The sequence below is a fragment of the Anguilla anguilla genome, chromosome 17 (assembly GCF_013347855.1).
Source record: "Anguilla anguilla isolate fAngAng1 chromosome 17, fAngAng1.pri, whole genome shotgun sequence".
Classification (NCBI taxonomy): Eukaryota; Metazoa; Chordata; class Actinopteri; order Anguilliformes; family Anguillidae; genus Anguilla; species Anguilla anguilla.
Window position 1 is genome coordinate 16,655,298 of NC_049217.1, and position 25,968 is coordinate 16,681,265.

Consider the following 25,968-nt stretch of genomic DNA (forward strand, 5'->3'; position numbering starts at 1 on the left):
TTATGAAGCACCTGTTTACTGTCTGTATGGTTTATTCGCATTCTGCAGCGGTAGCACATGGAATTGCCGTTTGCGGTTTAGCAGTTCTGACGACGCGTGGGGAGGAACAAATCCCAGACTTTCAGGCTACACTACTTAAATTTACCGAGCCATAATTTACTGTTATGAAAACACTGCTAGATCGCTGACTGTGTGGTTACGCATATATGGGCATGCCGCGCATTGTGTCCTGCTGGTTCTACCACAATGAATTAGTCTTCCCTAAGAACACGGTGTTCGTATAGATCCCCCGGCAGACCTGCTGCCATGCATATAACACAACACGACAAATCAAACTCGCCAAACTTCACTTCGTTTGTCTTTAACATGCCTCGCTGCAGTAGAGCCATTTAACCCAACACTTACCTTCAGTGAGCAACACTAGCTACTTTATTGCTCGCAAGTAGCTTCGCTGCGCACATCAAGTGGTCTTTAAAGCAACTAGTTTGACAGGCATACCTTTAATAGATAGATTTTATTGCTAGACGCATAACCATTATTTACAGTGATATGTTCTTTTATTTTAGAAATATTCAAGTAAACATCTCGCATAATTACTTGTATACTCTTCTATATTTTCTTGTTCTATACTCACAATCGTTAAGGTAATAAATAAATTGTACAAATTTGTAACCGTTCTACTAAACTATATGTATTCCAAAAGCTGAGTTCACGCCCATATATATATATATTTTTATCCTCAACTTTTCAATTTAATTAATATTAATACAATTATACAAAAACCTAGGCAGCATTTTGCATCAAATGATCAGTCAGCATTAATATTCGGATGAAAAGTAAAACTTCTTGGAGAAGTTGCATTCCATCTTCAATTTTTCATAAAAATAAAAGCTCTTCCTTTTGAAGTGCTTACGTTCCCCCCAAAGAAACGTTTTCGAGGGGGCTGAAATAATATGGTCCTGTTCATAGAAAAAAAATAGCTGCATTTTTATCTTAAATATGTACAATGTTGATATTTCAATTAAAATACTATATATAAAAATAGATTCGTATGGTGCCCTCCGAAATAACACGACAGCCCACATCTCTGTTCTGAAAGTTCACAGTGCAATAGAAACCGTGTTATAGTCCATCCCCAATCGCCTTTCCACAGAAACTCAACAAGAGCACTTGCATTCCGATATGATTGGGTATTGGACCGGTATCCACGTACAATATTTCTGTTTTAAAAATCCTTGGCAGTACCACCGGAGGAAAGTCTTGGTGATAGACTTCACGGGTTTGCAAAACATCCCTTCTGGGAATGAACAAGAGCGTTCATTGAAGCAGTTGCCTTCCTTGATATAGCGTGGCCAAAACCTCGACCCCAGGTCCTTCCAGGTGTATACCACCGGACAGTGCGTGTACGTCCACAACCACTGCAAAAATTTCCGACGAGCCTTTTTGCCAACTTTCACCCGTCTCCCGTAAGGTGTTTCGGAAAGGTCCAGCTTTTTTATTTCGTTGGGCATCGGTCCTGGCTGTCTCGACTGCGTGTCTTGGACCGACAGGTTCACCGACACAGGGGAGCCAACTGACATGAAATTGGGATCAAAGTTGCTGCCGAGTTTTTTCCTCAGAGTCCTCTCGGCCAGGTCCGGTTCGCGGGGATCAAAGTCCGGGTCTGGATCCTCCTTAAGATCGGGAACAGGGAGATGGTCGCTGGGTGACGGACGCAGGCGAAGAAAATGTTGTGAGGCGCCTAGATGTATGGACACGAACACATACACAAGCAACGCCTGTGAAACCCCCATATTTATCTTCTTAGATTTTGTTATTATTCACCGCGGCGGAGCACTTCAAATTTAAGAGTCTGGGGTTTCATAAATGTTAAAGCCAGACTTTTAATAGACTGCTCCGGACTTGAATGAAAGGAGTTCCACCAGACCTCCAAATCTCTCCCTACTCTTTCCACACTATCGCATGCTTCTCACATAGATGATTTGTCTTCATTGCGGAATAATTACTCTTCGAACAAAACGCAAAGCCTCTACTCCCTTCACCCTTTCCTTCTCCCTCACTCTTTTTTTTCTTTTTCTCCAAAATTCACAGAGAGTTTCTGATGGTCGCCATGGTTACAGAGGGACTCGATGCCACGACAAATTGTCTAGACTCGATGACAGGGCTGGCGCTGGGAGTGTTGCTAGGAGTGAACTGTTCTATGGCTCGTGTTTTCCCAGGACAAAATACATCCAAAGAGAGTTCGAGAGGAGAATCAAAAAACAATCTCTATAGAAGAGTTGAAAAACTCAGTCAGAGGGGACGAAACTCGTATTGTATTCGTGCACACTTTCAGTGAGTGATTACAGTTCGCATTTAGTAGCTAGGTCCACACCCGACATAAACATCCAACTTTCAACTAAAAAAACAAACAAAAAAAAAACGATTTTAGTATTCCACTCCTTAGAGGCCCAGTTGAAATGTTCTATAACTGCTTTTTATGGAGGCTAATGTGTCGTTTATCATTCAGTGCTGTCGCAGTCATAGAAAGGAAAGTGCTTTCTTACCGGTGTCAAACATTATTTAATGAATGGTCTGTCCAACTTCGGATCGCAAATTCAGATATCAGCCACAACGTAGCCTACAAGTCTGTCCAGAGCAGAACGGTTATCTATTTTTTCTTTCCAAATAAAAGTAAATTCCACGTATAGACAGGGGAGAAGTTAAAAAGCGAAGAAACCAGTTTCAGATGGAAAGGTTGTCATCCACAGGTTTTATGAACCCCTGCACAAACTCTCCATTTTAGGCGGAGGGTGATATATTATTGGCTTCATTCGGGAAGTTTGTTGTCCATTCGGTCCTTGTTTTACATCGATTCCATCCTTATCTGTTTTAAGAGACCGCGCGCCGTAACACCAGTGCAGAGTGAAACGGCACAGCCAGTGGCGGAATCTCTAAACCGGTGAGTATCTGTGACAATCCCCGAGGGAGCTTTATCCCCGATAGCGCACACTAGCTCCTGTTATTAGGACGTCTGTGTATTTGGCTTTGTCCGGTTTCTGCTTGGGCACACCGTATGGGAGAGTGCGTGTCTGTTGTAAGCAGAGCGTTATCCCAAGTTAAATATCCCCCTCCTGTGATACAAAGTGTCGGCGCGTCCTGCCCACTTCTGTCAGTTTTTCGAAGATTGACAGCACCCTCTCCCCCTCCTCTCCGCAAAGAGAAAAATATCATCCACTCACTTTTATTCCACCGGGTCCTAAAGTCACCAAATAGCCCGCGAAGGGAAACATGTAGGTGTGTTCTCACTCCTCAATGACCAATAGCCTGCTTGGCATAATTTCGACCACCATGCAAAGCCCAGAACTCACTGCAGACTAACGTTCATATAGGCTATATGTTACTTCCACCAAACATTGATTAGCTTTTTATTTTATACATTTCTTACCACAAAGGAGGACTTAACACGATTAACATCTGGCAGTTTGCGAAATTTTGATTTTCTCGCAGATGAGAAGCCATGCGACCGGTGTGGTTGGTGGACCTCGGAACAGAATTATATTTTCATATTGTATGTCGACTAATCTTAATGTCAATGATAGTATGAGACGTAGCATGTTGGATCAATTTAAATGTATTTAATAACGCAAAAAATATTTGACAGCTCAACATGACTCTCTCACGCACGCCAAAATTATGACGAATTATGAATGTATTTTTCTTCTTAGGAACCAGTCATCGCTTCCATCTCTCACCAGCAGTCTGTTGCCAACTGCCAAAGTGGTCAACTTAATAATCCTCATACGTATGAAGTGTTGATGGGGCCATTTGTTTTGTAAGGTTAGCTATACTCGTGGTCAAGTATAAACGCCTAATTCCACAAAATGTTAACATTTTGTTCTCTTATAAAAAAAAGAAATAACATATTGGTTCCATCCATGTGCATCTTGACACAGACGGAAATAACTGAACAAATTCCGGCTGTGTTGATATAGTTCTGCAGCCGGGTGTGCGAGCATGCTCTCTGGGCACGCGCTTGCCATCAGCCCTGGACCTGACGAGCACGGTGACTCCTGTTAACGGAATCTTGTTATATAGCCACAGCAGGTTGTAGGACTTGTTTGTACGGGCGTGTCTTACAACTCCACTAGAGGGCATTATTCCAGCGTGAGGGAAACCTATGAGTTGAATTTTGCCGCATTACATACCGGGGACAGTGCAGCTCAACCACTGGATCCGACTAGGAGTTTACGGTAGAAATTCAGTAGCTTAGCACGTATTTGCACTTTTTGCTAACTTCTTTTAGCCATCCTCCTATGATCTGAATAATACAAAGAGATCTTTAAACTGGGCCTACTGGTTTGAACTTGAGGCAATTATATGTGAGCAATGGGCATTAGGTCTACCATTTAAAAGCATTGAATGTGACTGATTTATTGTTTTCCAGCTACAGGTTAACTGGGGGCTGCAGGTATTCGACGGTCGTTCATTTATATTGCAGGTAAACATTTAAGTGGTGTTCTGAAAACACAGGTACAAATGTACATAGCCCACATGACTTCTCCACGTAAGCACTTATATCTGACGCTCATTAGATCAGTCAGGAGGAACCAGAGACCACGAGGGAAGCCAGGCGAGATTGCACCCCTTCAGAGCACTTTAAATTTGTGACGACCGATAATAGGGATTTCCAGGCACAGGCACCGAACGGCCCTTTCTGGACCTGTCCAGCGTTGCTTCTGTCTTTGCGTCAGAGCTGGCTCTAGGAATGTTATTGTGGCCCCAAAGTGCTCCAAAAAAACAAAAAAAAAAACAACAAAAAAAAGGAAAGAGAAAACTCGACTTGTGTGGCCCCTGGATGGTTGTGGCCCTAAATGACTACAGAGAGTGTTGTTACCCCAGGGGCCACCCCTGCTTTTTTACTGCAGGTTCACAGATATTGCCCGCGATTGTGGGGGTTCCTTTCAGACTATCAGGGTTCGGTGTGTCTGTCGGACGTATCCTTATCGTTACGGTTGACTTCCGGAGAACAGGTGCTGATTTTTCGCGGTTCTCTCCACCGTTAAACCTCCTCTCAATTTGCACTGCGTTGCGCACAGAAGTTTCCTGCCTACCGGAGTAAGGCTGGAGATTGAGTGACAGTTCAAGTCAACCAATCACAGCGTTTGAATGGAAAAGGGAGGGGAAAAAAGAGACCATAAAGCACTAAGCTGAGAGAAAGAGAAGACGAAACTGTAGAGGAAAGGTGTGTTCTCCTCCTGACACAGGGCTGTGGTGGGGGCTGCCTTACTGCTGAAGGGGAGGTCTGGAGTTCAGCAGCGGTGTGGCGGGGGTGTGCGGCCAGGTCTCATTAATCACAGGCCAGGGTCGAGGTGTTGGGCGTTTACCGTGTGGGGCCTGCTGTTCTAACCATAGCACTCTGTGGGGAGTGTCCCACAGTGCAACACACACAGGCTCGAGTGTGGCTGTTTTATTCATATTTACAAATACTCCCTCTCTCTCTCTTCTTCTTTCTCTCTATCTGTCTCTCACTCTCTCTTCCTCTCTGTGTCTCTCTCTCCCTCTCTTTCTCCCACTCAATGTCTCTCTCCCTCTCTTTCTCCCACTCTGTCCCTCTCTCCCTCCCCCCCTCTCTCTCTCTCTCTCTCTCTCTCTCTCTCTCTCTGTGGGAACTGGGAACCTGCCTCCAACTGTGGGGGTCCTAAAGAGAGAGTCCAGCTCGACCCCCAGCCCGACCCCCAGCCACCGTGCCTCCAGCCTGACATGAAGAACAGCTAATCGGGGCAACCTCCATGGGGGGGGGGCGGGGGTGAGCTGGACATGTACGAACTGACACTGGAAGAGCAAGGCAGAATAAGGAGTGAATTGATTAAAAGTAAAAACTTGTTTTATTGTTATTATTATTATTATTATTATTATTATTATTATTATTATTATTAATAATAATAATAATAATAATAATAATATAATAATAATAATAATAATACGTTTTAAACTCTGCTACTTAAGAGCTGAAGTGAGTTTTGATATGCTCACAAAGAACAGCTTTTAATTTACACTAAAGTGGTGTTTCACTGATGTGTTTTGCACACATGATGCACAGTGCATGCTCTCACGTTAGTTTAAGAGAGAGTCACTGGCTGATCCCAGAACAGCCGAGGGGGTTTCACAGCAAACTGCGACAACCATCCAGTAATGTGCGTGGGAAGTACGGTCTGGGGGGGGGGGGGGGTGGGATGGAACGGGGGGCCTAATTAAATAACGTGCTGGAACCTTCTTGGTTTAATAAGTTCTGGCGCAGAGAGGGGAGGGGTGTCCGCGAAAAATTGGCCTTGTACTACAAATGGACTTAGCGCCCTGGCTGCACAGCAATCTTTCACACTCCCTTAGACCTCAATGGGGAGCATGCCGAGGGGTCACCGTGGGGGGGGGGGGGGGAGGCCGGCTACAGAATGCATCCCCCCGCAACCCCAACCCCCCACCCCCACCCCCATTCCCCACGGGTGCAAGCTGAGCGTTGCTCCACACAACAGCGTGCTTCTCAAGGTGCGGGGAGCTTTTTTAAAGGGTAGAGGAAGTCAAGGACAGCTAGAGCCAGACTGTCTGTCTGTTGCGACCAAGGGAGCTGGGATGAATTTGGGGGGGTGGGGGGGGGGGTGGGGCATGAGAACACCGAGATGGAGGGGAGGAGAACAGGGAATGAAACTTCCAAAACAAAAACTTCACCGGGCATGTAAAAAAGGATTTTTTTTTCTTCTAAGGACAGAAATTAATTCTGTCTGAAACATGATTCAGGAATCGAGCTTTTTTCTCATTCAAAGATTTACTTCCCAACACACTATGCTATTGTGCCCCATCCCCCCCCCTTTTTTTTTGCCCCCCCCCTTTATAAAAACGACTTGCCTCAAATCAACAAAAAAGGGCTCCGGACCTTTCGTTGGGATTTTCATACGGCACCGCGACAGAACTCGATTCTGATTTAGAAAGTATGAGAATGGACGATCGGCTTCTTTTAAAAGCCGATCTGGAAGGAGGACAAGGCTGCTCACGGCACACAGCCTTCTGGGAGACACAGCCACCGCTGGCCTTCATTTGAGTCTTTCTCCCCCGTCAGCTCACAAATCTACTGATGGAAAAAAAAGAGAAATTCCAATGATGATTTATTTCACATGCATTTTTTTAAGGAGTGTTGACGTTTATAACGCAGATATTCATTCGCTGATGGTCCTTTCACTATTTATCTGTGAAATAAATATAATGCCGTGCAGAGACCTTTAAATCATACTTCATAATCATAATCATAAGACTTATACGTATCCAAAACCTTAAAAGAATTCCAGACTTTCTGAAAAAAGGCATTCGGAATTTAGGCAGAAATTTAAGAGAAAATGTTTGGTGATGCACATCATTTATTGGAAGTACACAAAGTATTCAACTAACCTTGCCGATTTCTGGACTGTTCGTAGACCAAGAAACCCTTTTTCTTGTTTTTCTCAGTTCAAAAATGATTTTCTACTATGCGAGTCAGTACAAGTAGCTTGATTGGCTAAAAAGGATGGTGAAGGGGTTGCTGGCAAACATATGGTGAAGGCATACATACATAAGGAATATATAAATATATTGTATATATAAATAATTCAGTAGAAACCGGTAGCCAACCAGAGATGGTTCTTGTTTCTTTGAACATGAAGGCATAAGGATTTGTACAGATGCGTTAGAGGGTGATTTATTAATCCCTGTGGGTAATGGAGACACACATAATTCAAACAAGACTCATTTCAGTCATTCAAAATGGTTTATATGATATCATATGTACTTAGGACAGTATTGTACACATGGTACTGTACCTGCTAAGGGCAGTATTTTTGAAAACAGTATTGTACCTATTTAACATGGTATTAGCAGCTAACTAGCTGTTAGCAATCTCACATATGTCAGGGGAGGGGGGCGGACAGTTGGGGGTGTAAAGCCAGTTGTGTCATTATAAATTCCTGATCCAAAAATCGCGCCTCGAACCTGCAAGAACATTGACACCTACGGGACCTGGCCTGCTACTCAGTGAAAGGGGTCTACTGTCTGATTCGCCCACGAGCTCACGCTGCGGGGCGTGAGGCGGGAGGATACCGGCCTTCAGATCCCCTGCCCAACCAGCCCTCTCCACCGCAACCTTCACTCTCTCCACTTACTCACTTCCCTGGAGCATGAGTCACGCGTGACTGCACCAGCCTTCAAAGAGCAGGCGGACATACGCCGGCTACCAAATTTCTGTTTGATATTTCTCACCATGAACCGAGCGCTGAACAAAAGCAGATGGTTTTGGAAGTGCAACAAAAAATCTGCAATGTGTTAGCAAGTGCTTTTGAAGATTTGCTTTTTATTTATTTACTTATTTATTTATTTATTTATGGAAATTGAGGCAGTAAACTATGGAGGACTGAACGTCCCAAAATAATATGAATAATTATATAAATAAATACGTTATTATGTAAAAAGGTTTTCACATAAATATATATATATAATTGACTAAATGCTTAATTGTTTAATTAACATCCCATGACTGTCCTTTCCACGGTAACATAACCCAATTTAATTTCATTTTGATTTCATAATAACATATTTCTGAATGGCTTTTTTCATTTCATAACGAGCCTTTTCAAAATGGTCAATCAACACAAGCTGATTGGATAATACTTTGGGACTGATTACCTCATATTGTTTAAAGAGCTGCACCCAGAGCATAGACAATGTATATGCACAAGAGAGGACAGCCTCTTCCGGCTCCAGCACAAAGTTACCAAGTCATCAACAAGTAAACAACACGGATGATGGACAAAAGTGTGCCCGCGGGCTAATGCCAACTTTACTAGTTAAAGCAAGGTACCTCGCTGCTGTCCGTGCCATATAATATTCAGATCAAGAGGGGCCAGGCAGTGCACCTACCGACTGTACGATGCTGACATCATTTGTCACAAATCACATGTGCGTAAGACACAGATAAACCACTGTAAACATCTTTTTTTTTCATCTTTTTTTTAAATTTTCATAAATCAAATGTAGGCACATGTTGGGGAATGATCCTAAGACTTTGCTTAAATTTAAATCCAAGAACATTTTTTTGGAAATGGGACCCCTGGGCTGCCTCGCGCTCCCTCACGCTCTTTGGGAATTCTCCTCAGAGGCAGAAGCTGCCTCAGTACGACCTGCATGCTCTTTAAAGAGGCAAATAAAGAGAATCACATTGGGTGAGAAGCACAGGGTATCAATCGTAGAGGAACTGAAAATAGATTTACAATTTGAATGCAATCAGTCTCACTCTCAAACCTAGAGATTACCATTACCAGTACCAACATGCATAAAGTTCTCTTAGTCACAGACCTAGCCTTTCTCCGCTCCGTATTATGGGCTGGATTTCGCCAGCTCTGCGTCCTGCGCCTTTTGTATTGTTTTTGCCGAGCCTGACTGTCTCCCAAAGCAAAATACTACAAGAATGCTGGACCCCATCCCAAGAGTTTTATAGCTTTCCAAATATAAATTTATGTATATTTTGTATTCTTGTTGTGCGTGCCGTGCAAGCGTGCCCATTTATAGTCTCTGTTTCATAGGAAAAACTGAGGACATCGAGCTGGGGCGAAATTAATTAGGTTCACTGGCGCACGGAAAGAGGTTTTTCAAAACAAAGCGATTTCTCGCAGCTCAAGCCTTGTCTTTTCTGCTGCTTGTGAATTCAACAGCGTAATCTTTTTAGAAAACTGTGCATTACACTTGCAAAAAATGTCTCAGAAGAGTTAGAGATATGTTTCTTCGAGCGCACATTTTATTTTATCTGTTTAACTAGGCGGGTTAACCCAAGGCCTGGGGAAGACAATCAGGCGCTCTGGACACAATAGGGATGTCCCACCATCTTACATTCAAATTCTTACGGCAAACGTAAAAGCTGCCAATTTATTGCACTTTGATGCCTATTTGTGACTCAACGAGTGTAATGAATTTTCAAGCCCAGTTAACAATAAGCAAAGAGCAATGCTGACATTTGGGGACAAGTCCAAAACATTTTTCCAGCAGATGTAGTCCTTCCTGAACTAACTACTAAAAACTAACCCGATTAACATTAGCCTCTTGAAGAGTAACTGAATTTTTTGGGGAAAAAAGTTTTAAAAAAGCTAATTTTGGACAGCTGTCTAAGCATTTCGCCTTTGCTTGTGCACACTTTCTATATTCAGTGGCACTGGCCTTAAAGCGTGTCATTGTGGTGAATATGCTATCTACGTGATTTTGAAAATGACGGATCAGTCTAGTAGTGTAGAAACAGACGTTTTGGGGCGCTCCTGCGTCAAATTTATGCCATGTTGGATAAGAATATTTCAACAATTGAAATGACATTTTTTTAAATTATTATGGCATGAATTCAATGTCAGCTACAATGCAGAAGGGGCATGAAAGTATGGGGTTAATGGATCAATGTAATGACAAAAACTATAGAAAGCAAGATCAATGTTGAAAATAACCCAAATTGTTTAAGGATAGCAACGTTAGAATAACCTTTTTTCGCTGGAAAACTTTGGTGGTAAAATAGGCCTATTATCATATTGAGATTTACAGCAAGAATATATTTACTGTAAATTTCACCCACCATCAAATTTTGAACAGAATGCTTTGCATCATCTACAGCTACATACTGTAAGCAGTTAAGCAGTTATTTTGCTGAGAAATCCACAGAAATCATTTAAAGTGGTAACAGTAATTGTCTTTATGTATCAGAGCTTGAATTAGCTAATTATGACCCACTTCCATAGGGTTCATAATTACCTAATGCATAATCATTTATACAGATTGCCATTTTCATGCAGGACACATAATGATAGTAATGGTAGTAGTACATAATGATAGTATCATTAAAAAGATGACATTGTGTTACATTTTGGAGTAAATGAACAAGTACATTTGTCTTTAGTAATAAGCCGTTCTCCTATTACCTTGACTTAACGTTCCGTGAAACGTCTCTAATCAGATTAGTCACTTTACAACACTGTAGGTGTAACAGCTATTTTTAGATTGAAACTGTCAAAATATTATATTTGCGCCCTATCTTGGCACAGGCACAATATATTCACAAATAATTATTAATTTCATTTGAGTAATGAATTTCAAAGCAGCTGGATATAAACCAAAACACATGCTCGGTTCGTAACAGTTCGGTGAAAATGTATGCAAACAGCGAAACGCACTCGTTTGATGGAAAACTGGTCTCCGTCTCTAATGGGCTTAAAGCCACGGTCCGTTTGGATCCCCGGAGCACCATGACGATCACGATAACGAGGCCATAAACTCGTGGGCGCTCGTGGCGACGGGAAGGGGGCTCGCTGATTACGCGGTTTTGGGGAAAGCGATAAACGCGAGGACTGTTTTCAGTTGCCCTGGATACCGCTCTTTTGGCCGCGCGATTCGTTATTTGGAAGGGAACCTGAACAATGTAAATAAAGCGCATGAATTTGCCACGATCCCTTCGCCCTGGAAGTTTGCCATTAGATGACATAATGCGAAAGTCTTCCGCAGGGCCTCAGCATTTTGTTTAAGGGAATCTTGTAATTTAATTGGCCCTTCTTGCTGGTGTTAGCCCCAAGTATGTGCTATTATGAAGCTGCAATGAATAATTGCTAGTGCTTTGATTAATACTGCATGTGTCTCACTGTTAATGAGCAGCCATACGAATAGAGCCCTATAATCTTGAACTCCTGTCAAGATACAGACTGACTGAATTACAGACTGGAACATGTCGATTCAGGCCAATCAGGAGCTGAAGACAAATCAAATACCGCAGCCGTGATGCAGAAATGCTCGGCAGGTCAGTTCCCTGAAGAAGCACAGTCTCCTTGGCATATTTCATGTACCGGATTCGTCGAAATACTCAGTAGTTTCTGAGAAAAAAACAATTCCATTCAAAACTTAGTCATGCCTCTACCTACAGCTCATCTGAATCAAACAAATGAGCAGTTTACCGCACGCAATTAAAAAATCTGTTTGTACAGAATAAATGTCAATTTAGCAATTGATTGAGTCGGCTGAAAAATGGCCACTACATAACATACGTACATCATGCACATTAAAGACACATCTACCATGACTAATTGACCAGCAAATATAGTGCCAAACTTATTCATAGCCTTGATAAAGATGAACAAAGACGACTATAAAATAATACCATAATGAGATACACTGCATGATTTACAGTTTGAACATTATATTCTTTTCTACTAACAGTATAATGCTGAACTTGGATTGGAACTGGGTGTTATTTTCAGATGAGACCACAATCGTAGTTTTTGGCCAGGCAAAGCAGCTGTGGTTTTGGCGTCAAAAGAAGGAAGCTTATATTGAAAAGAACACCATACCAAGAATGAACTATGGTGGTGGATTTTATGGGGTTGTTTTACATCAACTGGACCTGGGGCTCTTGCTAAGGTCAACGGATTTATGAAATTCAGCCAGCACCAAAGCCTTTCTTGCCAAAAAAACTTGGTTCTCTGCGCCAGGGAGCTCAAACTTGGCTGCAAATCGATCTTTCCGCAAGACAAGAATCCCAAGCATACTTCAAAATCAACCAGGAAATTGTTAACTGACCACAAAAGTACTGTTTTGCAATGGCCATCTCAGTCTGCATATTCAAATCCAATTCAGGATTTGTGGTATGAATTGAAGAGGACAGTCCAGAAGTGCAAACCAAAGGATCTGAAGCATCTTTAAAGATTCCGCATGTCCGATTGGTTAATCCCCCCCACCCCCCAATATATTCACCAGACTCATAAACCGTAAAACATGACAGAAGACAATGTGACAAGTTGTGTCATCCTTGCGAAGGGAAACTTTACAAAACAAGGTTGTGACTAAATGTGAAATAAATAAAAAAACTTATCGTTTTTTTGTTGCATGGAATATAACTCATTACCCGTATTGTTTATTTTATACAGCCCTCTATGCTTACCTTTATAGGATGTGAATAATTTTGGAGGACACTGAAGTTTTGCTGCCTATAATAATGATGATAATAATAATAATAATAATAATAATAATAATTCCAAAAAAAGGTACAACACAAAGAGAATCAAGCAGAAAAACAGGGGAACTGAAAGACAAAGAGCAATAAAAACAAGACGTTAGACATAAAAACCAGACATTAAAAGGAGCAGGTGTGGACCTGGACCTCTGACATGTTTGGGGAAGAGCGCTCCAGAGGAAGGGGGGCAGTGATGGAGAAGCCCCCCGTCACCCCGAAGGCCTCGTCGCCCCAGGTACGATGCTCGGGCCGTGCGCGGGGGGGGGGGGGGGGCGAGGCCGTTGGCGTCTGATCTGAGGGGCTTGCAGGAGGGCGCGTATGGACGAAGGGGGGATGTGCGATGTCGGAGGGGGCCAGGATGTGGGGGGCTTTGTAGGTGATGAGCAACAGTGTGGTAACAGTAACAGTAACAGTAATGGCATTCTTCGGCGGTCTGGGTGCCAGGGCGGGTTTTGAAGGACCTGCCCTGAAGGATGCAGGCTCTGGTGGGCGGCAGTGTAGTATAATGGGTAAGGAGTTCGTCTTGTAACCTAAAGGTCGCAGGTTCGATTCCCCGGTAGGACACTGCCGTTGCACCCTTGAGCAAGGTACTTAACCTGCATTGCTCCAGTATATATCCAGCTGTATAACTGGATACAATGTAAGTCACTCTGGTTAAGAGCGCCTGCTAAATGCCTGTAAACTAAGCTGTAAACTGGTGTGGGTGTGGGGTGAGCATACGGGCAGCTGCGTTCGGGATGTATCGCCGTTCGCTAGGGGTTTGGTGGATGTGCCAAAGAGAATACAGCAACAGTAATCGAGTCTGTAAGGCCTAAATGAGTGCTTCAACAGCAGAGCAGCAGAGCAGAAGAAGGAAGGCCAGAAGCAGGCAATACTATTGAGATGGAAAAAACCTGATGTGCCACTCAAAGAAGAGAGATCGGTTAAAAGAATAAAAAGTCAAAGTTGTGGATGTGCGGCAGTTCAGGAAAAGCTGAGCCCTCAAAGCTGAGAGAGAAGTCAATTTGGGTACAAAATTAGGGTAGATTATTTATCGCAGTTCAGTTTGAGAAGGTTTGTTTGCCTCCAGGATCTGAATTCTATGAGATAGGGCAGAATGGCAGCAGTGATGGCGGACCTGGTGTCATTGGCAGTACACTGGAAATGATGTGACTAAACGGAAGCATGTAGAGGATGAAAAGGAGGGGGCCAAGCACTGAACCTTGGGGGACACCTTGGGGAATTGGAGGAGAAACAGATCTGCTGTAATTGATGCTAATGCACTGGCGTCAGTTTGAGAGACATAATTTGAACCAGGAGAGGGTAGAGCCAGTGATTCGAGGTGGGTGAAAGAGAATAGAGCGGTTGATGGTGTCAAAGACAGCATTGACAGCCAGTGGAGGGAAAGCAGGACGGGAGCGATGCGCTGAAAACCAGGCAGGTCATTGCATTCTGGGTAAGCTGAAGGGGCCAGAGAGTTCATAAAGGCATTTGTCAATATTGCAATGATTGGTTTCCCGTCCGGTTGCCATGGCAGTTATCAAATTATTGAAACACCTTGTTAGTTAGAAAACATAAATCCTAGATTTTTTTCGCTGGCTGCCTGTCCATTATCTCTTATACCCTTCAGTTCCAGGGCCAGGACGGTTGGGAGGGCTGCCCAAGGTCCCCTTAATGGGCGCTGGGAACGAGGTGAAGGAGTGGGGAGAGATAGCACCCGAAGACAAGCAATCAAATGAGGAAAATAAGACGAGGTGTTTTTAGGGTATCGGTTAAGTGAATGATCAAAGTTTATAAGTGAATGTTGATGTGTGTGTGTGTGTGTGTGTGTGTGCATGAGGTAGAGGAATGTGATGTGATGTGTGTGTGTATGTGTGTATGAGATAGATGAATGCGATGTGCATGTATGTGTGTATGAGGTAGATGAATGTGATGTGTGTGTGTGTGTGTGTGTGTGTGTGTGTGTATGTGTGTATGAGCTAGATGAATGAGATGTGTGTGTGTGTGTGTGTGTATGAGGTAGAGCAATGTGATGTGTGTGTGTGTATGAGGTAGAGGAATGTGATGTGTGTGTATGTCTGTATGGGGAACACGAACACACTACGGCTGTGTGTGTGGAATAACTTCTCTGACACCCTCTCCCACCAGTGGGGAGTTAGTTATCATGGGTTGTGTATAGTTCAGGTGCACAACATTGCAAGCACCTCTCCCAGTTAACTGTGTGAGCAATAGTGAAGGTTAATGTGTGCTACGCACGCAACGCGCACACCGCAGGACCCTTAGTACAGACACCTGTGAGTGCTGGTTAGATGTGAGAGAGGGCGGTGATTACTCAGAATGAGTGTATGGGGGGGGGGGGGGGGGGGGGGGGGGGGGGTGGCGGGGAGATGCGAGTTGGCATTCAAGTCAAATGGAAAACCACTTCCCTGCGTAACATTCCATTTTGATTACCCTTATTTACGACTGAGTAAACAAAATTTAAAAAACCGCTTTCTTAGAAGCTTGCTGCTCTCATTATCATTCAAGGTTCCTTGGCTGCTGGTTTCAGGCCTTTCAAGATGAAGGAGAGCTGAGAGGGCTGGTATTTAGAAGCTTTTTTAAATTTTTTTTGCAGTGTCAGCTAGAGATCGGCCTTCAGGTGGTCCCCACCCCCACATCCGGTTGCACCCGAAAGACGGTTCGGCGCCCCAGAGGCGTCCCCCGTCGCCCTGTCCCGGACGTGGCGCGACCTCCCGTCTCTCTGGCTCCTGCAGGTCCCAGACTCTCGCCCGGTTTGTCCGCTCCCACCCAGGTGCTAAGAGGACACCCCCGGCCTGGCGTCTCCGTGGGAACCGGTCGCTTGCTTTCCCTGTCTGCAGGTCTGCTGTCGCCACGCCACGCCCGTCTGCGAGGTCACGTTGACGCTCACCCCTGTCCTCATCGGACGCACAAAACTGCTGGTCCTGCAGACCCTAACATGGCTGGAATCCCAGTTTTTAGAAGGCATTTTAATTCCAGGGCATCTCAGGATTGTAATCTGGGTTCACGTTCATTCGTTAGCAAAGCGCTATTATTTTGACATCACTCGACATATACCGTGCCATGAACCACTGAAAATATTTAAACTACAGGACAAACACCGCTGTAACACTATAACGTCCAATTAAGGTTAATTGGCGGCAAACACTAATTTGATCAACCAAGTCGACAGCTGTGTGAATTTGTGAGTGTGTGTGTGGTAATTCAATGCATGTGTGTGTATGTGTGTGTGTGTGCTTATGTGTGTGCATGTCTGTGTGCATACATGTGCGTGTGCTTGTGTGTGCGTACATGTATGTGTGCTTGTGCGTGTGCATACATGTGTGTTTGTGTGTGTGTGCGTGTGCGTACGTGTGTGTGTGTGTGCATACATGTGAGTGCGTGTGTGTGTATGTGGGCTTGTGTGTGTATGTGTGTCTACAGGTACATGTCTGTCAGATATTCAGATGAACACAGCGAAGTGAGGGCTGTGTGTGTGTGTGTGTGTGTGTGCATGTACATGTCTGTTAGATATACAGATGAACACAGCGAAGTGAGGTCTGTGTGTATGTGTGTGTGTGTGTGTGTGCATGTGCATGTCTGTTAGATATACAGATGAACACTGTGTGTGAGTGGAAGGGTTGGGGAAGCTGACCTGTCACCAGTGCGCCGCGATGAAAGCGTGCCTTCGGAGGCTGCCATGGCAACGCTGAAGATTGACACGGCCGCGTACAATGGGCGGGGCCTGCCCCTTGTCCCTGAGAGTCTCCAGTGAGAACCCCTTAAATCCAGCACCATCTCAACCCTGCTCTGAGCGTCAGCGTCCCCTTAACCTGACCAATCATTATTCAGCCATCAACCGCCATCTTGTTCACAACGATACACGATTCTACAGCGTCCGCGCATGGGTTCGGTAATGAAAAAAACAACCACGGTATTATGGACGTTAGAACAAAAACACCTTTTCTAAAGAAATGAGTAAATGAGTGAATTTTTATAGCGCAGTATGTCCAGATTCTAAGAGCTAATTCATGCAATGTAATCTCATACGTAACCGGAAAATTATTTGTTTTGGTAATGTAGACTTGCGAGTGAGTCCGGGATCCGGATCGTGTCGGTGCCGCTGACACAGCGGACTGAGTCCAGGCCAGGGCCGAGCAGTGATTTACCCAAACGTGTGGGCGAACACAGATACTTTTACAGGGAGCTGTGATTCACACCGATCTGGAGTTTCAATCAAGCGATCGAAAACCGAGCAGAATTTTTTTGATTCGTATCGGACGAATCAGTACAGTCGCTCCCCGGAAAAAAAAAAGAAATCAAGAACCAGTTTACTTGTAATTAATTTAGGGAGTTATGCTCGTTGGCTGGGTCAGAATGTTCTAATAGAGTTAGCATATGGCTCCTCCGTGGCTCCTGGTTTCAGGTTTTGCTTAGGTGCGCAACACTTCTGGAAAGTTCTTTCCCTTCTCATCTTTTTTTCCGCCGGTAGGTAGAGTATTGCACGCTTGATAATGCCTCCTTTGAAAGCCTGCCAGCACTAGCAGAAATATCAGGGGGGGTCTAGTTCTCATATTTTTCCCTCATGAAAGCACCTTAAAATAACCGCGAGAAACTTCAAAGACGAGTCCTTTCATAAATCTCATGTAATCACACATTTGTGTTTTATTCTTAAAATGTGGAGCATAACTGATCATATATGAATTTCTTTATGTTAATATTGTCCGGCATTAACGATGCACATCATTTAGCAGTGCAGTCCTTGACTCGTGCTTGTTATAATAATTGTGCAGCGATAATAATTGAAGTTGTGGGAAAATGTGTTCAAATCATCACATGACCCCAGTCCTCCCATTCCCCTCTGCTCAGAGGCCTGGCTGGGGAGGTCATGTGACCAGCTGCCTGGGATGACTCTCTGAATACCGAGCGTGCTCAGTGACAGGGAGAAGAGGTGGCGTGTTTACCTTTCGCAGGCTCCAAATAGTGCGGGGGTGGTGGGGTGTATAAGGGGGGGGGGAGGATGAGGGGGGGGGGTGTGGGATGAGGGTTCTGCACTGTGTCTTTTAGGAGTGCGGTAGGGCTTCCCCGTCCCGCGGGCGCACACAAAAGATGCCGGCTCACACAGAGTCCCCGCTCCCAGCTCCTTTCTGGGACCTCTACCGCGCCCCCCCCCCCCCCCCCCCCCCCCCCCATGAATTCACTGGCACTCACAGAAAGCTCAGAGGCGCCAGTGGAGCTGGTCCCTCCTCAGGGGAACAATGAAAGGAGAGCTTCATAAGAGCTGCAGAAAGCCCTTGCTGAGAGCTTTATGGGTGCTTTAAAGGTTCGCAGGCCACAGGGGGGGAAGGCCGGGTGATGCAGAATCGGCAGAAACAGGTGATCACCTCCACAGCAGAGTCCCGGGTTCTCCTGTCCCGCAGAGCGAGCGGCTTCTTAATGAACTGGCGTTCCTTTGCGTTTGTTTTCCTTGCCGTAAATCAATATGTAGTCTTGTGTATGATATTTTTGGTATTGAGTACGAGCAATTAAAATGGTATGCGGTGGAAGTGCAGCACATTTTTCTGGCAAGATACCCCCGCCCACACACACACACACTCACACACACGCACACACACACACACGCACACTCACACACACACACACACACACACACACACACACACACACACACTCACGCACACACACACTCACACTCACACACACGCACACACACACACACACGCACACTCACACACACACACACACACACACACACACACTCACACTCACGCACACACACACTCACACTCACACAGGAAAGAATTACGTGACCACTGACCCCAGATTGTTACCTGATGAACCCCAGCTTTGGTCTTGGGCCACACGGGCAGCATCTGCAGGTTGACTTCCCTCTTCCACCTCAGCGCTGCATCCAAACGGGGATTATCACGGGGAACCCGGGGCTTCTGGGAAACGCTCATTGGCCCAGCACGACCTCGCCTCTTCACTGGCGTCTGCTGGGAGCGTGAAACGGGCTCCAGCGTCTCAGGGCAAATACACCAAGTGTTTGGATATAACCCCGGGGAAATAACCCCAGAGAAATAACCCCAGAGAAATAACCTCAGTGAAATAACCCGAGAAATAACACCAGGGAAATAGCCCCAGAGAAATAACCCCAGGAAAATAACCCCTGAGAAATAACCCCAGGGAAATAACCCCAGGGGAATAACCCCAGGGAAATAACCCCAGGGAAATGTGTTAAGCTAATGTGTTAATGTGTTATCTTGTGTAAATACTTGATTTATGGTCATAACTCAGGATTGCATTTGATTACTTATAATAAAATGACTTACAGTAAATGTTACCTGTGGTACCTTTTTTCCAATGAATTTCAAATGGAGGTGTAACCATGAACTGTATATCAATATTGTATTACTTACCTGTATGATAATACAAAAATAAATTCATTTTTGAATTAATTACACCATATATCGTGAAATGCATTTCAGATACTTGCAGGCAGGTTGAGTTAGTGCAAACCGAGATTCTGCTGCCTGTTTGGATATCTGCACATCCAGTGTTTATATGTGCTTATGCATGGGTTTATATCCACTGATGCCAAAATAATCTTTTAACAGCAAGGGCAGAGGGACCCAGCACTGTCTGTGCAGAGGGGACCCTGTGCAGAAGGACCCAGCGCTGCCTATGCAGAGGGGACCCTGTGCTGTCTGTGCAGAGGGACCCAGCACAGCCTGTGCAGAGGGGACCCAGCACTGCCTGTACAGAGGGACCCAGCACTGCCTGTGCAGTGGGACACTGGGTCCTGCTCTTTGATGGCACCCAGAGGGGGATTCTGCAGGGATCAGGTCTCAGGCTTAGAATGCAAACCCCAGCGGGATCATATCTCTTATCAGGAGTTTACAAAAAGCCACCATAACAGGAACGTGTGGATCGGAGGGCTTGGCTAAGGGCCACTTCCTGGAAAGAGGTGGATCAGGTGATGGGATCACAGTTCCTGTGCTCAAGTAATATATCTGTATTTTAATCAGAACTCTTGCCTTCGTGCAGGGGTGCCCCCTCTCTGGAGAAATAAATATCTCTTTCTCTTTTTTAAATAAATAAAAAAAGCAACCAGCTTTCTGACCCTGCAGCTGGCCGCTGACATGTGCGATGACTCGAGGTGCGGAAGAGAATTATCTCCTTCAGATTTCTTTAACGAGCGTGAATCACCGCTTTCCGGAACGTTTTCTTTAAAAATATCTGGAGACGCGCCGGGGCCTAAAATTAGCACGGAGTCTTCCCGGAGTCTTCGGTTTAAAATTAGGCCATGTCACAATTCCAGGGCGATTCTTAAATTACTGTCACAAAGCGGTTAGGGGGGGGATTCTCTTAAAGCGGCCCGTGCGTTTTATCGGATCCCCGCTGAAAAACAGACGCCGCCCCTTTAAGAGCTCGGCTCGCCGTCCGCGGCGGTATGTACCCCGAGCAGCCCGCTCACCCGTAAAGAAAACAGACGGAAATATCACAACAAAAGATCATATGGAGAGACGTACCGCGAGATGAGATGGGGGGGGGGGGAGAGGGGGAATGTCAGGGGGGAGGGGGTGGTGGGGGGAGGGGTAAATGATGAATCAGCAAGTAACTTAATAGCTGCAAACACTGAACCTTGAGTTTCACCGACAAAGGAATTCAATTATTCTATCAGAGTTTAGGGGGGAAAACAGTGTGTTTGATTTGTTTATGAATATGATTGACAGCTCTGCTGCGTTTTCCCGAAGCAAACTGAGTGGAGGTCGTGCGCCCTGCTGGCCACCAGGGGGCAGGCTGTGAACTCAGGTGTGCCGTCTCTGCGGTCCGCTTCACCAGAGCGACTTTGGTCGCTCGCGACTTCGGCTTACGGAAAACACAGTGATTAAAACTGACTTTCGGATAAGCGGAGATTCTCATTGAGGTCGGTTGTAAAAACTGTACAGCTTGCACAACTGAGTGACAGTTTTTTCCGACATGTACAATTCATGCCATACCAAAGGGCAGGTTCTAAGAATGCAGATATTAAATCTTGGCTCCTCGTGCATCTGTTCTGTTTACTTCGCTAAGATTACACTTTGCTTTCCCTCATCACTCACCCTTACGCTGACTAATTTGTGCAAACAGCTTGCTTTCTCCACGCTGTTTACACATTTGGGCATGTTTAACCGCTTCACTCTCGTTAAGTGCTGCTCTTAAAGGTAGAACGGCCATGCCCCTGTCTTAGGGGTTCAAACCCGCAAACCTTACGGCTTAATCAGGTTCAGTTCTGCTTAACTCGGGCAACTAATCCCTCTTTGGCTTTATTTTATTAAACGCGCAGGGGAGGGAGCCCGCACAAGCTCAGGATACGCAAAGACAAGTCCGGAAAACTGCAATAGGGCCACCTTTCCGACGCATCCGATAGTCATCCTCCAAGCACAGCACGTTCCCAAAGGAAAGAGAGGGGAGAAAAACAAGCCTTTCGAGTTCAGTGCGAACGAGTAACCGTAACCCCCTCCTCCGTGTGAAGTCACCCGCGAAAGAAATCACAGAAAACGACTGTATCCCTTTAGAATGGCCATTTATTGTCCAATAAAAAAAAAAAAAAGAATAATGAAATAAAATGACGTGACGTCTCCTCCAAGTGTGAGTTCCTTCGTTCAGCTTCATGGAGTTTCATTTCCCATGGCAACGCGGTCTGAGGGTGACACAAAAACCCGTCACACAGAACCAAGCTTAAGCGTACCTGCGGACATCTTATTCACCTGTCCTCCCAGGTGTGCGTTCTCGTGTCAGCCAATGGAGACAGCTGTGTAAAAAAAACCGCTCGGTTATGAGTTATGACCGATGATGTCACACCCCCCACCCCCGCCCCAGTCCCTTTGTTTTCCACCACTTTTTTGGTGTGCGTGGTTCTTTTTTTAGGTTGAAAAAAATAAAAATAAAACAATAAAAACTGTTTCACATGGCGGGAATAAAAGAACACTTATAAGCTCTAGCACGACAGTAAAACTAAAAAGACTTCTATTACAAAGACACGCTACAGTTCCTAAGACTTCGTCATGATATCGTATCTGTACAAGTAAACTCAAAAACATGGCACTGCGATCTGTTCACATCTGTCCCCTGGGTTGAGAGGGGCCCTGGGTAGAGAGGAGCCCTGGGCACAGAGGGGCCCTGGGCACAGAGGGGCCCCTGGGTAGAGAGGGGCCTGGGTTGAGAGGGGCCCTGGGTAGAGAGGGGCCCTGGGTAGAGAGGCCCTGGGTAGAGAGGCTGTGGGTAGAGAGGGGCCCTGGGTAGAGAGGCTCTGGGTAGAGAGGGGCCCTGGGCACAGAGGGGCCCCTGGGTAGAGAGGGGCCCTGGCTAGAGAGGAGCCCTGGGTAGAGAGGGGCCCTGGGTAGAGAGGGGCCCTGGGTAGAGAGGCTCTGGGTAGAGAGAGGCTCTGGGTAGAGAGAGGCTCTGGGTAGAGAGGGGCCCTGGGTAGAGAGGAGCCCTGGGTAGAGAGGGGCCCTGGGTAGAGAGGGGCCCTGGGTAGAGATGGGCCCTGGGTAGAGAGGCTCTGGGTAGAGAGGGGCCCTGGGTGGAGAGGCTCTGGGTAGAGAGGGGGCCCTGGGTAGAGAGGGGCCCCTGGGTAGAGAGGCTCTGGGTAGAGAGGGGCCCTGGGTAGAGAGGGGGCCTGGGTAGAGATGGGCCCTGGGTGGAGAGGCTCTGGGTAGAGAGGCTCTGGGTAGAGAGGGGCCCTGGGTAGAGAGGGGGCCTGGGTAGAGATGGGCCCTGGGTGGAGAGGCTCTGGGTAGAGAGCGGCCCTTGGGTAGAGAGGGGCCCCTGGGTTGAGAGAGGCCCTGGGTAGGGAGAGGCTCTGGGTAGAGAGAGGCTCTGGGTAGAGGGGGCCCTGGGTAGAGAGGCTCTGGGTGGAGAGGGGCCCTGGGTAGAGAGGGGCCCCTGGGTAGAGATGGGCCCTGGGTAGAGATGGGCCCTGGGTAGAGATGGGCCCTGGGTAGAGAGGGGCCCTGGGTAGAGAGGCCCTGGGTAGAGATGGGCCCTGGGTAGAGATGGGCCCTGGGTAGAGAGGGGCCCTGGGTAGAGGGGCCCTGGGTAGAGAGGCTATGGGTAGAGAGGGGCCCTGGGTGGAGAGGCTCTGGGTAGAGAGGGGCCCTGGGTAGAGAGGGGCCCCTGGGTAGAGAGGCTCTGGGTAGAGATGAGCCACTGGGTAGAGAGGGGCCCCTGGGTAGAGAGGCTGTGGGTAGAGAGGGGGCCCTGGGTGGAGAGGGGCCCCTGGGTGGAAAGGGGGCCCTGGATAGAGAGGGGCCCCTGGGTAGAGAGGCTCTGGATAGAGAGGGGCCCCTGGGTAGAGAGGCTCTGGATAGAGAGGGGCCCCTGGGTAGAGAGGCTCTGGGTAGAGAGGGGCCCTGGGTAGAGAGGCTCTGGGTAGAGGGGTGGCCCTGGATTAGCTCATCACCATCACCACAAAAGCCGTGTGAATCGTCACCTCATGCAGCCTCTTTCACTGACTCACCAGTGAGAACACACTGAAAACGGAAAGAAACTCAGAGAATCGTTTGCTTTGGCCACAGCGTGGGACACTGCTGATCAGCCCGGCAGGCTGCAATGTGCTTGGAGCAGACTCATAAAGCAGTGAAATGTCACTCAGCTGGGGTTACCCTTCGCCCCCGCAGTCTCTTAAATATCACTCCTCACCCTGCCAACTCTTCTGAAGACAGGCCTGAGGACTTCAAGTCATTACAGTACAACCTTCACAACCGTTCTCTGAGGATATACTGAGTAAAGAGTCGGTGGATTCTCAAAAACAAGCCCTCTTTTGACTTCGGTTTTTTTACGGTTTCAAAGCGGTTGTCCCCTCTGCTGACTCAGCCTGACGGCCCCGACGCTCTGCTACGCCTGGGTTGAACTGGGTAGCTGTTTTTTTTTGGAGGATCTGGCAGGAGGCAGCCCGACGCGGCATGCCGCAGTCTTCGCACACACTTCGACGAACACGAGCTGCCCGTAAATCTGAACACCGAGACACGCGGTCCAGAGGAGCCGCGCGGCATCTGTTCCGCTTGCTCTCCGACTGTGTCGCCGTCTGTTTTACGACTCGACGGCGTCCCGGCGAAATTCGCACAGTCGTCCCTGGGTCCCGCTCCGCGTAATCTGGAGGCGGTGCGACAGCAAAACCCTTCCCCCGTCACTGAGGGGAAAGTCACAAAGGTTCCGCTACCGCCAACGTCGGTGCGCTGCCCCCGGAGGAGGAGGACCTAAGGACCTAAGGGTCGAGTGGGGGTGGGGGGGTGCGTTATATACAAATCCTTTATACAGACTGCTTTTTGTTTGCTTCTGTGATTCTGTATTGCTCTGAAATGGCACCTGTCCTTCTTGCAGTCACTCTTAACCGAAATACACCAGAATGCGTCAAGAAGGCAACGGCACGGACCTCCTGACAAACAAGCGAACGTCTCCGGCGACGCGGAGCGATCCGGAGGAGCGGAGAGCAAGAGCCTGCGGGCGGGCGGGCGGGCCCAGGGGGGGCCCTGGGGGACGCTCAGACGGTGGTGGCGAGCCCGAAGCGCGGGCCCAGCGGGGGGCGCTCCCGGACGCACAGCCGGCCCCGCGCCCCGGGGCTCTGCAGGTCCAGGGGCCGGGCGTCGTCCCGGAGCCACTCCTCGCTGTCGTCCCGCACCAGCACCAGGCCGAAGGCCTCCAGCTGCTCCTTCCCGTACACGAAGCACTCAGGGTTTCCCAGCAGCCTCTGGGACACCTCGTTCATCTCCTGAACCACCAGGCGCACCATCTCCCGGGCAGAGGTCTGGTGGGTCACCCGCAACTGGGGGGGGGGGGGGGGGGTGGAGAGAGAGAGAGAGAGGGTAAGAGAGGGTGAAGGAGTGAGAGGGGGAAGAGAGAGAGAAGGTGAGGGAGAGAGAGGGTGAAAGAGTGTGAGGGAGTGAGAGGGGGGAGAGAGAGAAAGAGACAGAGAGAGCGAAAGAGAGAGAGGGTGAGAGAGAAAAAGAGAAAGGAAGGGTGAGGGAGTGAGAGAGAGGGGGGAAGAGAGAGAGAAAGAGAGAGTGAGAGGGAGAGAAAGAGTGGTACAAATGGACCGTTAATGTGTTACTACACTCCTCTTAAAGTTGCCACTTTGCCAGGTTGTCAATCTTGATTAAAGTGTAACATCTAAATAAGGGCGTTGGATAACCCGACAGGTTGCTCATGAGGAGAGCGGTTACGTGAGAGTCAGCCATAACTCATTAAGCTGAAGCAGGAAAGCGCATGCACGTGAGCGGGTTCGAGGGTGCGAGACGGACGGAAGGTTCCGGGTGCGCGGGGCGCTGACCTTGACGCTGGTTTCGGTGGGCAGGCCCGTGCGGTACTGCGGGTAGACCTTGAGCGTGGCGTAGCAGGCCCCCCGGGCGGCGGCGGCGGAGACCAGGCGCGAGCCGCTGTCCTCGGAGAGCGAGCGGGCGGGGGGCGGGTGGTGGGGGGGCAGGAGGCGCGGGCCGGACCGGCGGGGGGACGGGGGGAGGTCCAGGCTGCCCGTGCGCACGCACCGGGCCTGCCGCCGCTCGGCGATGCGCAGGAGCTCGATCTGGCGGCTCGGCAGGACGAAGTCGCCGTCGGCCCGCTGCCGCTGCCGCTGGCCCGGCGGCTCGGCCGGCGGGGGGAGAGGGGGCGGCTCCGAGGTGCGCAGCACGTCCGGGGCGGGGCTCCTCAGGCACCGCACGCCCCGCCCCCCCGCCCCGGCCCCCGCGCGGAGGTAGCCGCCAGGCTCCGCCCCCGGGGAGCAGGGCGAGGCGGGGAGCAGGTCCAGCTCGCGGGGGCTCTGCGTGCGGCTGGAGTCGTAGTCGCTGTCGGTGGGGAGGAAGACGTCTTCGTCGGCCGAATCTGCGGAACACAACGGCGGTCGGGACTCAGCCAGGAGAGCTAGGGTTGGGTTTCTTAACGGATTCGATAACAGATTCAAAACAAACATTTCTTGACGAATT

At 47.7% G+C, this 25,968-nt stretch overlaps 2 protein-coding genes across 2 annotated transcripts in view; both read right to left on the reverse strand.

Annotated features, from left to right (window-relative positions):
* Window positions 1-499: 499 nt before the first annotated feature.
* LOC118216278 (noggin-2-like) lies at window positions 500-3,162 on the reverse strand. Its single transcript, XM_035397365.1, has one exon. The coding sequence runs from the start codon at window positions 1,791-1,793 to the stop codon at window positions 1,158-1,160; it is 636 nt and encodes a 211-aa protein (XP_035253256.1). The 5' UTR covers window positions 1,794-3,162; the 3' UTR covers window positions 500-1,157.
* A 21,371-nt stretch (window positions 3,163-24,533) lies between these two features.
* The window catches only part of LOC118217113 (ankyrin repeat and fibronectin type-III domain-containing protein 1-like), a 140,074-nt gene continuing 138,639 nt past the window's right edge, over window positions 24,534-25,968 (reverse strand). The window contains exons 22-23 of the mRNA XM_035398922.1: window positions 25,320-25,867; window positions 24,534-24,815 (exon numbers count right to left, since the gene is read on the reverse strand). Coding sequence (XP_035254813.1) covers window positions 24,534-24,815; window positions 25,320-25,867 — 830 coding nt within the window. The remainder of the gene's footprint in view (window positions 24,816-25,319; window positions 25,868-25,968) is intronic.